The sequence below is a fragment of the Pelodiscus sinensis genome, chromosome 3 (genome assembly GCF_049634645.1).
Source record: "Pelodiscus sinensis isolate JC-2024 chromosome 3, ASM4963464v1, whole genome shotgun sequence".
In the NCBI taxonomy this organism is placed as follows: Eukaryota; Metazoa; Chordata; order Testudines; family Trionychidae; genus Pelodiscus; species Pelodiscus sinensis.
This window is the reverse complement of record NC_134713.1, coordinates 75730263-75747807: the sequence shown is the minus strand read 5'-3', so window position 1 is coordinate 75747807 and position 17545 is coordinate 75730263. Positions and strand designations below refer to the sequence as shown.

At 41.0% G+C, this 17545-nt stretch overlaps 1 protein-coding gene and 1 long non-coding RNA gene across 9 annotated transcripts in view; one reads left to right on the top strand and one right to left on the bottom strand.

Moving 5' to 3' along the window:
- ATG5 (autophagy related 5) overlaps positions 1 to 17545 on the top strand; it is a 121057-nt gene that overhangs the window by 55667 nt on the left and 47845 nt on the right. For all 8 annotated transcript variants that reach the window (XM_025182321.2, XM_014571188.3, XM_006118471.4 and 5 more), the window contains exon 6: positions 4435 to 4529. In XM_025182321.2, the coding sequence (XP_025038106.1) occupies positions 4435 to 4529 (95 nt within the window). The remainder of the gene's footprint in view (positions 1 to 4434; positions 4530 to 17545) is intronic.
- LOC102456528 (uncharacterized) lies at positions 5853 to 9094 on the bottom strand. The gene is made up of 4 exons (XR_001367925.3): positions 9022 to 9094; positions 7663 to 7814; positions 6129 to 6237; positions 5853 to 5986 (listed from the first exon to the last, which is right to left on the bottom strand). It is a non-coding gene; the product is annotated as an uncharacterized LOC102456528 (long non-coding RNA).

Here is a 17545-nt window from a genome sequence, read left to right as displayed (position 1 = left end):
TGGGACCTTTGGGGCTCGGGCTTCTGGCTTCACCACTGGAGGTACTGGCCTTGGGCACACCCCCCCCCCATCCCCAACACCACTAGCTCCATTGCCTCTTCTGGCCCCCATCCATATCTCCTGGCCTCTATTGCCTCCCTACCCACCTCTCCATCCAGGGCTTAATTTGCCGCCAGATTGCTAGGGTTGAATTAATTTGTTGCAAAAAGTGATATTTGTATGTTAATTAATGTAACTTTTCACTGCTTCCTAGCTAGGGATGTGAGGGTTTAACTGGTAAGTTTAACTGGTTTAATGGGTGAGGTGTACCAGTTAAGATTAACCAGTAGTGCTGGATCAGCTCCCACCTGGCAGAGGGCTGCTCCAGCCCCACAGGGAACACCACAGGCAGTAGCAGCCCCTCCCCCTCGCTTACCCCCTTTAATCGGTTAGTCAATTAAATGGAATATTACATCCCTATTCCCAGCTAGCAAGTAAGTCTGTTTCTGTGAATAATATTAACAGATACACAAATATCACTTTTCACAACAGCATTCTTGCTAGCAAGTCTAAACTAAAAACCAACCAAAACAAAGAACAAAAGATAAGGACACAAAAAAACCACTTTATTTTCATTTCTATTCTGTTTAGGTCCAGTAAAAAACAGAGACGGCCAGGGTAAGGTGCCTGGGACAACCCCTCATGCATGGCCCCCCATCTCACCTTTTCCTGCCCGTTTCATCCTTGCCCTGTCTCTTCCTGCCCCTGCTCTGCTCTCTTTCCACCCCTTCTCCCAGGTCCCATCCCTGAGCAACGCTGGGAGGCAGTGGAGCAGGCTGGAGCTGCGTTGCTCCACTTTCCACTGCCACCAATGACTGCAGGGGCTGGCCCGACCCCAGCTGCTGGCATCCGGCTCCCCATTAATACCTCCGACCATCATTGGCCCTATGCTTCTGTATCCCCCTGAGTCACGCACCCCCCATACCCAAAGCACTGTGTCCAGGGTAGCTGTGAACCGTCCTATGGACCCTACGGCTCTGAAGACAACCCTACTTATTTCCATTATTGGGGTTTTTTTCCATACTCATAGTAAATAAAATACAATGGTTTGGATGTTTGTTTTTCATAAGTTTAAGTATTTTAGGGAACATTGTCAGAGGAGTTACCAGCAAGAGCATGTGTTGCATTTGGAGGTCATTGAAAAATTGTTGTGAGAATCCCTTGTGTAGGTTTATTTGGTGCATCAGCACAGGCGCTGGCCTTGATAGCTTTTGAGGCCCCTTGCAGATATACGTTTCCATAATATGTATCTATATTTGGCAGCTTGTTTAGAATACAGAAAAACTTTTTTTTTTGTCTGGACTTAACTATAGTGAGCATATTATGCATGTTTAATTTTATTTAGCACATAAGACTGGCCATACTGGGTCAGACCAAAGGTCCATCTAGCCCAGTATCTTGTCTTCCCACAGTGGCCAATGCCAGATGCCCCAGAGGGAGGGAACACTAATAATCATCACACGATCCCTCTCCTGTCCTCCATTTCCAGACAAACAGAGGCTAAGGATATCATTCCTACCCATCCTGGCTAATAGCCATTGATAGACCTAACCTACATGAATTTATCTAGCTCTTTTTTGAGCCCTGTTAAAGTCCTACTCTTCACAACATCCTCTTGCAAAGAGTTCCACAGGTTGACTGTGCACTGAACCAATACAAACTTTTGTTTTAAACGTGCTACCTATTAATTTCATTTGGAGACCGTTAGTTCTTAACATAAATAATTTTTCCTTATTTATTTTTTCCACATCAGTCATGATTTTATAGGTCTCTATCATATCCCCTCTTAGTCTCCTCTTTCCTAAGCTGAAAAGTCCAAGTCTTTTTAGTCTCTCTTGAAAACCTCTCATCATTTTTGTTGCCCTTTTCTGAACTTTTTCCAGTGCCAATTTATCTCTTTTGAGATGATGCAACCACCTCTGTATGCAGATTTCAAGATATGGGCATACCTTGGTTTTATATAGAAGAAATAAGATATTCTCTCTCCCTTTTTAAATTATTCCTAACATTCTGTTTGCTTTTTTTTAATTGCTGCTGCTCACTGAGTGGATGTTTTCAGAGAAGTATCCACAAAGATTCCAACGTCTCTCTCTTGAGTAGTTGTAGCTAAATTAGTCCCCATCAACTTGTATGTATAGTTGGGATTATTTTTTCCAGTGTGCATTACTTTACATTTATCAACATTAAATTTCATTTGCTATTTTGTTGCCTTAATTTAGTGAGATCTTTTTGAAGCTCTTCTCAGTCTGCTTTGGTCTTAACTATCTTGAGCAGTTTGGTATCATTTGCAAATTTTTCCATCTCTCTGTTTACCCCTTTCTCCAGATCATTTATAAAATAAGTTGAATACGATGGGTCCCAAGACAGACCATTGGGGGACACCACTTGTTACCTCTCTCCAGTCTGGTACTTACCCTTTGTTTCTTGTCTTTTAACCAATCATCAATCCATGAGAAGTCCTTCCCTCTTATCCCACAGCAACTAACTTTACTTAAGAGCCTTTGGTGAGGGACCTTGTCAAAGGCTTTCTGGAAATCTCAGTATGCTATATTCACTGGATCTCCTTGTTCACATGTTTGTTGACCCCCTCAAAGAACTCTAGTAGATTAATAAGGCATTATTTCCCTTTACAGGAAACATGTTAATTTTCCCTCAACAAATTGTTAATCTGTGTGTCTGACAATCTTATTCTATATTATATTTCAACTAATTTGCCCGGTATTGATGTTAGACTTATTGGTCTATAATTATATTTAATATGTTATAAGGAGCCAAAGTAGATTTTTAAAAAAAATATGTACATATGCTATATTAATGATCCAGATGAGCATTATTGCATTGCATTTGTGTGATATATACATTAAGAGAATCATCTGTTGTGTCTTACATTGGCAGTTGATCATGACTTTGTGCCCCCTAGAGCATGGAATTTGTCTCCTTCTCTCTCTACTTCTTAATTACAGACCTTTCTCAATTTTAAAGGTGTTTTTTGGTATGATACAATTAGCTCCCCCTATGTTGTCTCCCTGCTCCCCTCCATTTTTGGTATTTCATCCACTTGTTTGATCTTATCTGAATATCTTCTTTGCCCTTTTAAAATGTTTTCCTTATCCTATTTTAATTAAGACATTTGTTTTACATATTTTAGTGCTATTGTATTGTACAGCACTCGGTGTGCTTTTGGCAGGGAGGAAGAAATGGAGGCTCTCTGAAACTATTTTACTGTTTCTGGTATTACCAACATTAAAATCAGTTAGCTTTTAATATAAATTAGTGTGTAATTAGTGTGTGTGTGTGTGTGTGTGTGTGTGTGTGTGTGTGTGTATAAATAAATAAATAGATGTGTGCATGTTGAGTGTATTAAACTTTTACTTTTTTCAAGTTGTTCCATTAAAATGGTAAATACAGGCAGTCCCCGGGTTACGTGCAAGATAGGGACTGTAGGTTTGTTCTTAAGTTGAATTTGTATGTAAGTCGGAACTGGTACATATTGTAGGGGAAACTCTAGCCAAACATTTCTCCAGAGCTCAGTTTTATTCTCCCACACCTCACTTCCCTCGGTCCTTTATTCTCAAGCTGAGGTGTCTGCTGAGAAAAGCCGCTCCGCGTCTCCCTGGTCTGCTGGGGGGGGGCACTAGCTTTGCATCTCCCTGGTCTGCTGGGGGGAAGCAGCTAGTGCGGGGTTGCCTCACCCCGTTTGTAAGTAGGGATCTGATGTAAGTCGGATCCATGTAACCCGGGGACTGCCTGTACTTCTTCTGAGAGTTTACTTTTTACAAGTGCTTCCATATTTACCAGTGTACCTGTTCAGATTACCCTAAAAGATCTTCTCTAACTGCAAATGTCAAGAGAAAAAAATTGTCTCCATGTTGCTGTTTCTGTTCTTCTCCATGTTGCTGTTTCTGTTCTTTTAGGTCCCTGTACTTTGCACCTGATTTTTTCCTTTCCAGTTGAAAAAGCCATTAAATATGAAAAAATGAGCAGAGAGCGGAAGTAGCAGAGAGCACTAGCAATGCCTGCTTCTGGCTGCTATAGCATATTTAATGCTGTTACACAGTATTTCTCTACCCTTGGGACAAACAAAGTGAACTAAAGTCAATTTTTCCTGACTTTGACAAGTCATCACATTGTGACTGTGGGAGCACAATATAGATTACTTGCTCTGTGTTTATTTTCAGCAGTGTGGGTGGGCAAGTTTCCTTTTTGAGGCTATAGAGGGAACAAGAAATATAGGGGAAAACCTACTTATGGGCAAAAATTCTGTGACAGAAGGGTTTTTTTAGACGATTCATTTTCCCATATATATGATTGTGCCTATCATATTTTGTGTATCTTATTCAGTAAATAATCATATTTATGAATACTACTAATAAATACATCTCTTAACTTTCACAGACAAATTTGACCAATTTTGGGCCATAAACCGGAAACTCATGGAGTATCCTCCAGAAGATAGTGGATTTCGCTACATCCCATTTAGAATATATCAGGTAGGAGACAACATGAGAAGCCTCATGTTTTACAAATCTCTTATCATACTGAGTTCTGTCAAATGTAGTAAAAAGTAAACCATATGGAATGATAAGTCCATCTATTTTTAGCTACAGAGTAAAATTGCTCATATTTACAGTTCAATTCATGTTCAATTGAATAAATTAACTGAGGAAATAAAAGAAAATCCATAGAACTTGTTACTTTCCTATGATCTTAATAAGTAATTGATGCTCATTGTAGAGTTGTTACATATCAGTTAATTCAGTAGTCGATTAACCTAATGAATTCTTATCAGTTACTCAACTATTCTGTAGTCCCCGGGGGTGAAGCCCAACAGCCAGTGTGCTCTGGCCCCACTCCTGAGGTGCCCCTTGCCACTGTGCTGCTGCCTATGTATCAGAGGCAGCAGTGCAGAGTGCCAGGTGGGAGTTGGTCCATAAGGGAAGCCAGTATAAAACCAGCCCCTGTCCGGAGGGAGGGAGGCCTGAGCTCCTTGACCCAGCATGAGCTGGAATTGAGTTGGGCTGCCTGCGCCCCTGGCTCCTAATATGATTTAAATGCAGAGCCATAGCGGGGGTAGGTCCCGGACCCAACGCAAGCCCAGAACTGAGCTGAGCTTCTGGCCAGCCTGCTAAAAAATTTACTGGTGGGGCAGGGGGAGAAATGTGTGTAGTCTGTAGCATTAATCGATAAGCTTTTGCTTATCAGTTAATCGACCACACTATTACATCCCTGGCTCGTTGTGCCAGAAATAGGTGCATAATACACAAAAGTATGCTCAGTGCTTTACAGACAAGACAAAAGACTAACTTGGGCTCTGCTAGAAACTATAAATAATGGTCTTAACAAAGTGACTGGATTTATAGCTTAATCAGAGCTGGCTGGTGAGGGGAAACCTGGGGGACCACTGGTTACATGACCCTCCCCCAGAATGGGGAAGGGCCAGGACAGCTGCCCCTCTACCGCACACTCTGCCTCTCCTTGCTCTGTTCCTCCCCTCCCCATACTTGCTCCACCCCTGCCCTGCCTCTTCCTCCAGCCAAGGTATCCCAGGGGATTAGTGGGCGCTGGCAGCAAGGCCTTCTTCTCCCACACTCACCAGCAGAGGAAGAAGAGCAATCCGGTCCCAGCTCGCTCTGCTCCCTTGATGACATCACTCTGCTTCCTACCAGTGAGTGTGGGGGCAGATGTGGCCGTCCCCCAAACGACATAGACAGAGGAGCAGAGGGAGCTGGCGCTGTGCTGTTCTGTTTTTCCCACTGCTGCTAATGAGTGTGGGGAGTAAGACCCCATAGCAGGCACCAGGCAGAGATGATGAGGCAGCAGCAAAGATGATAAAAAAAAGCAAATACAGTACAGCCATTGTGTTAAATGTAAACTTAAAAAAAAGGAAAGCAGCGTTCTTCTTTTGCAGTTCCAAAGCTGTATTATGTCAGTGCTCAGTTGTAAACTTCTGAAATAAAAAAACATAATGTCTTATTCAGAGTTACAAACAACCTCCATTCATAACTCTGAAGTTCTACTGTATACCAATGTTAGTATGTAAAACTTGGGGAATGACAAAATTAAGTAAACCTAAGTTGACATACGACTACCTCAATAATTAAGTCTCTTTTGCATGTCCACATTATGGTGATTGTGTTGGTGATGCACATCCTCTCCACGAACGCTTGCACTGATTTATCTGGCATTGTGGGAAGGTTCCTGAAAGGCAACAGTCAATGTAAGCTATGTAGTATCTATGCTGACGCTGCATCAGTCTAACTACAGCAACCTAAGTGCTACCCCTCTTACAGACATGGTGTTATTAAATCAGTGTAGTGGGTGAGTAACGTAAGTGGAAGCTGCATTTTAGCGTGAATGCTTATATTCTTAGGGGAATTTTGTACTTTGCATGGGGGCACAGAATTCATACCTTCCACAGATTTCTTAGCTCCTTTGCAGAAAAATGGGAGAACAAAGAAATATATGGGGAACACAACCTCCTTCTGCAGCAGTTCTCGTGTGTCTACTGAGAGCAGCTGGTACCAGAGAGCAGATCGCTGCAGAGCTGTGGTGGGAGGAAGGTTGCGTGCGTCCATGCAACCATGGAGAGACATTAAGAGAGTGGTGCTGGGCACCTGGCTGTATGCAAATGAGTGAGAGAGACTGTCCCTGGGTCACTGTTGCTGAATGCTGGACTTGGAAGCATAGGGCTGCGTGAAGCAGTCTCTGTTCAGAGGCAGAGCAGAAATGTGATAACTGAAAAGGCAGGTTGCAAATCATCATTAATCGTTCCCATTCTTAGTCAATTAAGGCTCTTTTTACCTTTCCAGAGTGGTATAAAGGAGCCGTATTGTAAATTAGCCAGTCATAAGACGGGATTTTCAAGTCTCTCCTCCACATCGGTCTTCTTTCCTGAGCCTCCTGTCTCTCTCCTCCTCCTCCTCCTCCTCCTCCTCCTCCTCCTACTGCCTTCCCCCTTCTCTCTCTCTCTCTCTCTCTCTCTCTCCTCCTCCCCCTCCCCCCCTTCCCCCCCCTCTCTCTCAGCATCTTCCGCCTCCTGCCTCTCTCTCTCCTGCCTCTCACTCAGGGGATCACGGAGCCCAAACAGCTGTTTGGGCTCCTCACTCCCCGTGCTGCATGGGGAGCGCGGAGTCCAAACAGTCACTTGCGCCACTTGCTCCCACGCAACAGCCTGGCTGAGTGGCGCAGAAGTCAGCTGAACGCCACGGTGGGAGGCGAAAGGGGGCAGGGCGGTGACGTTCATGGCCAGGAGGCGGGGCCTGGAGCCGCTGTCACACTGCATGTCATCACCCCGCCCTCCTTCCCCTCCCGCCATGGTGCTCGGCTGACTTCTACGCCGCTCTGCTGGGTCGCCGCGGGGGAGCAAGCGGCGCAAGCAGCCGTTTGGGCCCCACATTCCCCATGCAGCATGGGCCACCCAGAGGGAACAGCCAACAGTTGCCTTTATGTAGATCTAACTCTAGTGTAGATCAGGGCTCCCCTTTTGAATACCTTTCCCAGACATGAATAAGAGGTCTTTGTAGCTGAAAAACTTGACTCTTTAACCAACAGAAGTTAGTTCAGTAAAAAATATTACCTCACCCACTTTGTCCCTCTTATAAACAAATAAGAATTTACCCCTACCTGAAGAACTTGCTGAAGTATCTGTCCTGGAAGGCTCCACTGTACACAGAAAGGCAGAGTTCGTCCTCAGCTGCATAACTGGTGGCAAGCATTTCAGGGGGCACATTTTCCTTGGCCTCTGCATAAACTACTTATTTTCTGTCATTATAGACCTCAGAAGGGAACAAATGGGGTAGGGAGTGTTTCTGAAAAATAACTCACCTGGCTAATTTCACTTGGGACATATGTTGTTCTTATCTCTTTTAATCATGTTACTTTATTTTGAAAAGACAAGCTTTAACACAATGAAATGCTACTAAACTATTCATATCGTGTACTAAGCATGTGAATGAAATATGTGATCTTGAAAAAGGTACAAATTTAAGTTAAGGCAAAAAGGAATTTAATTAGATTACTAGAAAATTTCAGTGATGATTTTTTTTTTTTTTTATAGCTTTGTGATAGCTGGTAATATGGAACTGCCCTGCTACTATTGCAGGCAGAGTTTTGTAGTTCACATAGCAATCAAAGCCTGTGAGCGAATCAATGACATTGGGTCTGCCTCCCAGCTTGTAAAGATAAGAACAGCCTACATTTAAATTGTGGCATACTACAAGTAGCAGAGAGTAATTATTTGTTAAGTGTAAAATTGTAAATTGTGGTGGCTGATTTGCAAACCATACAAAATGTGGCCCCTGATTTGCAAACTATATAAAAGTTGTTTAAAGACTGTCTAAATACTCCACTCAGTCTGTTTTATAAGACCCTTTATGTTAAATTTTACATTGATCTTTGTCAGTCTGAAAACATAAGAATGATCATACTGAATCAGGCGAATGGTACATCTAGCCTAGTATCCTGTCTTCTGACAGTGCCCAATGCCAGGTGCTTCGTAGGTGTCATGGCTCCTTCCCCACTCTGGCACAATAAATGCAGAAGTAGGGGCCATCAAGAGTACCCCAAACTTTATCTACCAGGCTTTAGTATAAAACTCCCCTCCCCCCTCAAGTCTTAACAACCTAGATTTTGGGAATAAAATGCTGCTGCCACCACCCAAATATTAATAAAGCAACCAGGGAGAGACTACGGGGGAATCTTACCCCTAAAGTACAAACCAGGACACAAAAATTAACCAATACCAGGTTAATAAAAAGAAGAGAGAGAGAACTTTTATTATCACCACAATATTCCTGTTGCAAGTATAATGACTAGATGGAAGAGTAACAAAATAATGTACTCATGGAGGAGAAATTTACCATGGGTCAGGAACTTAGTTACAAAGGAGAGCAAAACCCATTTTAAATGCACAGACCAGATCCCATTTCCCAAACCATAAAACAATAAAACTTAACGGATTTATCTAAACTTTATCCTACTTACAGACTGTGAAAAGTATTTTCTTAGCCGGAGACACCCTGTCCCCTTCAATAGCTGGAGAGAAACTACGCAGGACAGAGGAAGGAAAAACCCCAAAATTCCTTTGTCCCAGTTTGAAATTCCTACCTACATTTCTATTGGCTGCCTGCCACCTGGTTTAGGCAAGGGACATATTTAACCTCTTAGTCGCCAGGATGCTGGCTAACCCTCATGATCATGACAGCAGGGAAAGAACAGAACAGGCAATCATGAAGTGATCCATCCCTTTTGTAAAAGTAAATGTAAAATGAGTTTGTCTGTTTTCTGCTGTTTGCGTTATATGATTACTAATACATTGAAAAGTAGATTGTGGAATTCATCAGCTATTAGTCTGGCATTTCCAATATTAATGAATGACTAGTTGGGTCAATTAGTTGCTTTTTATTTTTAGTTCCAGAAATGTTAGTTTATAGAATGTTTAAACTACATTTAGAGACAGTCAGACTGTAGCTACATTTAGGGATCATAAGAATCTTTGAGAATTCTCCTTATCTCCATCCCTCAACTCCAAACCTATCTGCAATATTTACTTTTATGTCTAATGGTAAGAATACTGTTAGTCTGCTAAAAAAAACCCAACTATTTTGGAGAAATATAGTGGACTTCTTTAATTTTTCTTTTCTCTGTACCTCCTGCTTTAAAGTTTGGTGTTTAAGTTTTGATTTGAGTTTAAGGTAGTATTGTATACTCATCCAAAATTCAGTTAGAACGGAATTGGACAGTCATGCTGTTTTGATGCTGTGTCTTCATAAATTACATCCAAAATATATCCTGTCAACAATTAATGTTTTTGAAATTTTACAGCAGTCATTATAAAAAAGGAGATATGTAAATGTTGAATATATCAGTATTGCTTTATACTGGATCTCAATGATTTATTAGAAGTATAAATCTAAATAAATGTTACAATTATTTTGTAGCAACTTTGTGTTTAGATTTAAGAAAAAATTACTGTCATAATGAAACTTTAAAGATTGAGAACGGAAGTCACAGTTATTTTGTGAGCGCTATCAGAAATTTTAGCAGATGGTAAGCTCTCGATGTGTGCATCAAAACCTATAGATGCAATTTTCTCCTAGTGTCATCTTTGGTCACTGACTAATTTATTTACTGCTCAGAGCTAAGAAATGTTTTCACAGCAACAGAAATGGACTTGTTAAATGGAGATAGTGCTGATTAAATTATGTAAGGATCTCATACCCCATATAAAAATGATTTTATATCTTTGCATGTAAAGCCCATATTGGTGTTGCAACCAGCCCTTCATTTCTCTTCACAGTGAGACATGCAGAATATTTCAGGTTGAATGACAAATTCTGTAGTTTAGACTGTCTGGAAGGATGAGCATGAAGCCTCGTCCTGCCTTGTCTGGTGATACAGTGGGGATTTGAAATGCATTGCATTGTGCCCTTTGCCACAAAGCTGGGACAGGATTCCTTGGGGAGGGCTGGGGCACAATATTTCACTTTGCTGGGATGATGACAATTATCTGTCAATTAGTGCTCATCCAAATGGGTAATATATATGTAATTAATTAATACATATATTACCATCACTAGCAATATATATATTAATTGGCTTAGGTGAATCAGATGATATTGGGTGGGATTTTCAAAACCAGAACTATTCAAAACTGCTCTTCTGAAGCTGGCAGTACTCATTGGGCATTATCTACAATCTACGTATATTCTAGTTGCCCTTTCACAGTTGGGTATAGTTATACTGAATAGCGGAGAGATTTGAGCCCCCCATCAGTATGATCAGAGGAAAGAGGTGAATTTGTACTTTAAGCGATCTATGATACATTATTTCAGCACTGAGTTTGGAAGTTGTTAGTAGCAGGATACAAGGGTCATCTGATCATGGAGATTGGCATTGGTGAGTTGGGATATTATAGTAAGTTGAGGATCCATAACATAAAATCAGCAGGCATGAATAAAGGCCTGTAACCTGAAATCTAGTGAGCAAAACTTTGGCTCAGAACTGCAATCAAGAAAGAGACTTGATTAAAAAGAAATAGTATAAGCCACATCAAGCATAAAGAACACCAAGAGGTACTGGGTACCCAGCATAGGCTGCAGGCACATTCCAGAGGGGTTGTAATAAAACACCTTGCTGAGAAACATCTTGGTACCAACTACCTCCACACTAATAAAGCACATAGTGATTTAGGTTCAGGACTGGGTTGAAATTGACAGCGTAATGGATAGTAAGTTAATAGTAAGATGAATTTAAGTAAACATCCCTTCTACGAGGTAAGGGGCAATAACCTGGTAACAGAGAGTGGCAACCTGATACGTCAGTGATGTGTGGCTTGTTTGTACCTGTATATAAAAGTGCCCCCCGAAGAGTGATCGCTGACTGACCATGGTGGGGGCACTGGAAATCCAGGGCACTTAATGGGTGTTAGTCCATTGTCCCGGCCTACCTAAGGTGTAGTGGCGCAACAGCGAGTCTGTTCTCTGACAACTGTTATTGTATGTCTTTGGCTTGGGTGATTTCCATCCTTATCTGATTTGTGGTGGGGGGGGGGGGGGGAGGACTCTCTCAGGAGTCTGTCAATTTAACTAATTGCTCATGGTTAATGTGCTACACATGGGAGCAAACACATGCTCTCAGCCAAAAGTTTATTATCATTAATGGAGTAAAGGACCTGTCAGGAACTCATCGGGACGAACCCTGACTGATGACAGATATGAAAGCAGTCTGTGGTTTTAATGATGGGTAAGTGAAAGCATCAAGTTAGATGGAATCCAGTATTAATGACTGAAGTTGTAAAATGGGCATAAAGGGAGTTGTAAAATTAACACGTACACAGTTGTTTCTGGAGAGCTGGTTTATTGTTTGAGTGTAGAACAGTGCAGGTAGCTCTTAGTACAACTCACCTAAAAAGTTTTGGCTGAGAGAAAGTTTTAGACTTTGTACTGCAGTTTTTCACTTAAGGGAATGAGTTCTAACTCTTCCAATAGTACCACTGGGAAAGTTGTTAGAGAAAATAAAATAATATTCAATTACACTTTTCAGTAAAGGATTGGTATTTTCAAAATTTGAGAGCTTTTTCTTTTGCAAAACATATATATTAAAATACATGTTAAAGAATAATATGAATCAGACCTTGTATGGAATCCAAATTTGAAGGTGTTGGAGCAAGACCTGGCAAAAATAAACACTTGGTAACTCAGAACTAAACTAACCACAGGTCATTTTAAATCTTTCTTTAATAGCTTTTCTTCTAAAAGTAGTTAGAATTTTATCTTCCACAGCACATTGAAAATAGAATAAAGTTATAGAATCTAAGCAGCAAAACTATAATTGACTGGTTAGCTGGCACAATGGGTAATCTTAAAAGTTGGTGAACCCAAAGGGCTGTGGGGACACTACTACTAATTATTCAAACCGTTTCTTATAGACCTATATAAATGTAAGTTGCTATACTTTCAGTTGTCACTTACACCAAAACAAAATCTCATTATCTTCTTATAGATATTCCTGAAGTAGAGGATTTTTCTCCCTTTTATTTCCCCTTAATTAATATTCCTTCACCTAGAAATTTACATCCCAGTACTGTTATGTATTTAAATACACTGCTGCACGGTACAAATTTTGTAGCCACCCAGAATTATTCAGAGATTCTAGGAGTCTCTGGGGAAAACTTTCTCCCCATTCTTACTTTATAACACCAATTCCTTATTCACTTCCTAGTAGTACAATCTGGGGAGCAGATGGACAACAGATAGTTACCCCAACAAGCAACAAAACCTGCATCTGAGCTGTACGAGTCATGTAGCAGATATCTTTTGATATGCAATGTAACTATTAGATAAAGGGGAAAGAATCCTGGCTCCTTTGAAATTTTTTAATTTTCTTGATATCTAATTGACAACTAGTGGTTTGTAATTACTGTAGAGAAAGATAAATGTATTTTCTTTATAACAAGAAATTGTATATTATGGATTAGATATTTACTATAGCTTTGCCTGCTGTCCCTGTCTGTCTGTCTTGCATTCATGTTGATGTAAAGGAGACATAATTTTAATTTATGAATATACCTCCAATCCCATCCATATTTATATATTAATCGAGAAAAGGTCTAAGCTCACAGCATTTGAGACCACAAATACCTCAAACATACATGACATTAATAGGACATATTTTAATTAAAAAATAATGAAGCAGATATTTCTTGAAACTTTACACAGGTCTGTCAAATTTACTATGTTGTCTGTCTAGCCATCCTAGTAAAAATTATTTTACTGCCTTATTAAAATGCCTTAACACATGGCTTCATAACAAAGAGAGAGAAAGTCACTCTTAGTTTATCACTGATCTTTGAAGAGTAATATTAAATGTTGATGGTCAGTGACCTGAAGAGGGCAACGCAACATAAGTTTCAATGACTTACTGTGGAGGTGGACAAATTGCTGTTGTGTGGATCCATTGTGTAACTTTTGTCTTACAATGCAGTTTCAAAAAAGGACTTTTTAAATGTAAGGTAAACTTGGTCACTAAATATATTTATGCTTTTTCAAAAATATATTTCTGAAAAGTTAACATTTTGCTGTGACAGAAAAGTTGGTTAGTTCGTATAATGGAACTGAATGTTTACAGAAAGTCAACTAGGAATTTAAGTCTCTTAAAGGAAAATTGGAGTATCCCTGTAGTCCAAGGTAAAAGTGGGAAGCCTTTGTTGTTATTACAGTGATGCTAATTTGTCACAAGCTTTCTCAGAACTACACTCATTGACTTATTCTGAATAACCACAGGCAATAGCAATGAATAAGCAACATATTTTAGAAACATGAGTATTCCCCCATCAGAACTTAACCTCACATTTTTGTGTTTTAGAGATAAGGAGCAAATAACATGCTGTAGAGAGTTATCTTTTCTCTAAAATCTATTGGTCCATATTGAAAATTAGGTGAAGAGAATTATTTGTGTTGGGAAGGGTGGATTAATAAATTACTAGCTGAGTCAATACTGTTTATATAAATAGATTAAAATTCTGTTTGGTACCAATAGTATTTACTTTTTATTGCTCTGATATAGGAACATGCTAAATTTTAGTATCCGTTTAATTTTATTATGTTAATATATTGCCATACACAGAAGTTTAGATTCTGCATCAGGCAAAATGCCAACAGTAGGTGTCTGGCTTATAAATTGCCAGTTTAAAATCAGTATTAGCTTTTCTTAAGCAAAGGAAACTGCTAAAGAAGTTGACGTTATTTGGAGAAGTTAAGAAAAGGAGAGAAACTGCAGAAGGAGCAGAGTCTGTGAATCATCAGCACAAAGTAACTGTCTTGAACTAGCACAACCATATCAAAATTTAGAATGATTTGGTGAAAATGGCTTTTATTCAATGTATTTAGTCTGCCCATCTCTATCTTAAACAATATGAGCCTTAGTTGTGCATTGAGAGATGCCTGGGTACAGCCATACACCCTTTGATTTCAGTGTGGCTCTCGTGCAGGCTTAACTCTGGGCCAACAAGGTTCTCACTGTAGGAGTGTAGCTTTGGAATGAAAAGTAAGTTTTAAGTACCGTTGGCTATTTTGACAAATATCCTGTTTTGGCTGATAAATAGTTTCTCATGTAAAACTCCCCTTATTAGTGGTATACTATTTAATGTCTTCACTAGTTTGTGTATCTCTGCGGACTTTGTATTATGTAATTGGAAGTGTTCCACTATGGAGCCATAATCCATAGTTAAACCAGTAAGAACTGTTTTATTCTAAACTCTATTTTCATCCCACCTGATCTGTTCTCTAATCTAATTAGTTTCTTGCCTGATCTAGTGGCATCTAAGTGCCTAACTTTAATAAACTTCTTTTGTTGTGAAAATTGGAACACTGTTTTTAAAATGAAAAGAAAGCTGAACAAATTGTGTTTTGAGTTAGTGTTGCTGAATTAAATATCTGACTTTTTTGTAAAATGTAATGTCTTTGGCTTTTCGTAATTTGAATATGTCTTAGCTTCTTATGTGCTTAGTCCTCCCTAAATATAGATTTGCCAGCTACTTTTGAACAAAGATTGGTATCCTTTGGTGGTATTTTTATAAAAACTTAAACCTGAGTAGTAAATAAAATTAAAGATAGCAACTTTGAACTGTCTGATGCCAATATCTCTAGTAACAAACTTAATAAATATAAATAAATATGCAGCAAAACTGAATTTTACAACCTCCGATTTTAACCTGTGTTTCTACCCACCACACACAACTCTTAGCATTTAACTAACTCTTAACTTGGAGTTGTACAAATTTCCCACACTCACTTTGACAGTTCCTTCAAAAGAATGCATTACAGATCAGATAAGAGGATAACTGCACTAATGTATAATTTAAATGAGAACATTGTAGAGATACTGATATGTTAGGTCACTTTAAAACTTTCTATACCGGTTACTCGTGCCTTACATGATTAATCCTCCTTTTCACCATTAAGGCTGATTATTTTCCTTTATGCTTTTTGCTCTGCTTGGACAACACACATTGATCTGTGTTGATTGATTTTTGATTCTCATTTTGTAATGAGAGATTCAGGTGTCTCTTTCTCCAGCTGGAGCTTTCCAACCAACTATGATTTCTTGTTGTGACCATACTCCTCTGTAGTTACATCACCTTGTGATGGGGTGTGCATACTCCACACTGAAGCAGGTGGGGTTAAAACCTGTAGGCGGAGGAAGTCCCACTTCTTATTCCAGACTGGGCATGCTCCAAATTCTGGGGCAGGATAAAAGGCAGCAGAACAGCTCAGTCTGGACTAGTCACTTTCAACCAGAGCTTCAAGGTTTCACCAGCCAGCAACCCAGAGCCCCAGCAGACTGCTGCCACACAGCCACAGAGCAACCCCAGGGAGAAGCAGCTCCCAAGGAACTACTACATGGGACTCTGCCCCAGCAGTACCAGTAGGAAGTGACCTAGGAAGGGTGCAGGAGCAGCCCCTCCTACCCAGGTGTACTCAGTGTGTTTCATCCATATTTCTCGCTGAGGGAGTGGCAGACCGCTCTGCCACTCACAGGGCCCTGGATCAGGACCCGTTGGAGGAGGGTGGGCCTGGGTCCCCTTACCAAGGTGATTGGCCCCTCATTATTGATTTTGGCTGCTAGGCTGTGCCGCCCAGAGTTAAAAGGCCATCCCCTATTGACTTTGGTCTCCAGGCCATGCCGCCCAGAGTTATAGGGACATCCCATATTGACCGTGGTCACTAGACTGAGCTTGCTCTGAACCAAGGACTACCCCTTATGGACCCTGGCTGTCAGGTCGTACTTCCCTGATCAAAGGGCTACCCTATTACCTTAGCCATTGGGCTGCAGTACGCTAGAGTGAAGGTTGGTTTTCAGGGACTAAGGGAGATTGCTGACAGCCCAGCAGGCAACAGGGCGATGTCCACACCTCTGAGCACTCTTCCCCCAAGGGACCGGGTGTGCATACACCGTGACATGTGGTACAGAATGTGGTCAGTATCTAGGGGGACAGGAGAGCCTCCCTTTGTTCCTGTAGGTTGGTGAAGAGATGAAAATGGAGAAATTCCTACAGTGAATGGTGAAAAACTAGCAGCAGCAAGTGACTCAGCACCAACAGCAGCAGGCACAGCTGATACAGCAGCTAGCCCATCAGCACCAGCTGAAAATGGCTCAACAGCAGGTGCAACAACAGCAGCTGCTCTGTGAACTGACCACCTGTTAGCCAGCAGCCAGGGAAGTGAGTGGTCTGTGAGCCCTATCACACACCCGAGTCTTCAACTGCTAGGACAGAGTCCCTTCGCAGCAGGCAGCCAGGGAGGCTGACGGGTGCCCCAAGATGGTGCAGAGAGCTCGTTACAGCCGAGTCTTAGACTGCTAGGACAAAGTCCCTTCACAGCGGGCAGCCAGGGAGGCGGCACGACCCAACGCTCAGCTCTTACTGCGTTTACCCCTGACCAGCTATGATTCTTTTAATTGTGTCTGGTTCTGTTACAGCAACAGGAGGAGTCAGGTTAAAGCTTAAACAGTTACTATTTTATTGTTACAAGGCAAGCTTAGCTGTTAAATGTTACTGCTCTGTTACAGATAACACAGCCACTACAAAAGGACAAGACAGAAATTACAATAAAAAGTCACTTACAGGTACCATGAAACACTTTTGGTTCTCTGAGGTCTTATTAAATGCGCGCAAAAACTGACACCTAAAAGGTATATTCTCACCCCTGCGATCTTTACTCCGGTGAAGCCAGCGTTTCTCTCAATCCCAATGAGAAGCAGTCAGTACGAGGCGAAGGCGTCCCTAAAGTCTTGGAGGTCCAAGACCGCCTGACCAGCAGGTATATCGATGGATCTCCAATTAGAGTGGGGCACAGAGCCCTACTTTATACCCCTGTGGTCACGTAGACGCTTCTCTTGTCATTAAAATGCCAATTAAGTTGGAATGTCTTTGTGACGCCCATTCCCACAGAAGGTCCAAAGCTTAATTTGCACCTGTGAGGTGGAGGTAACTAAATCATTAGTGCTA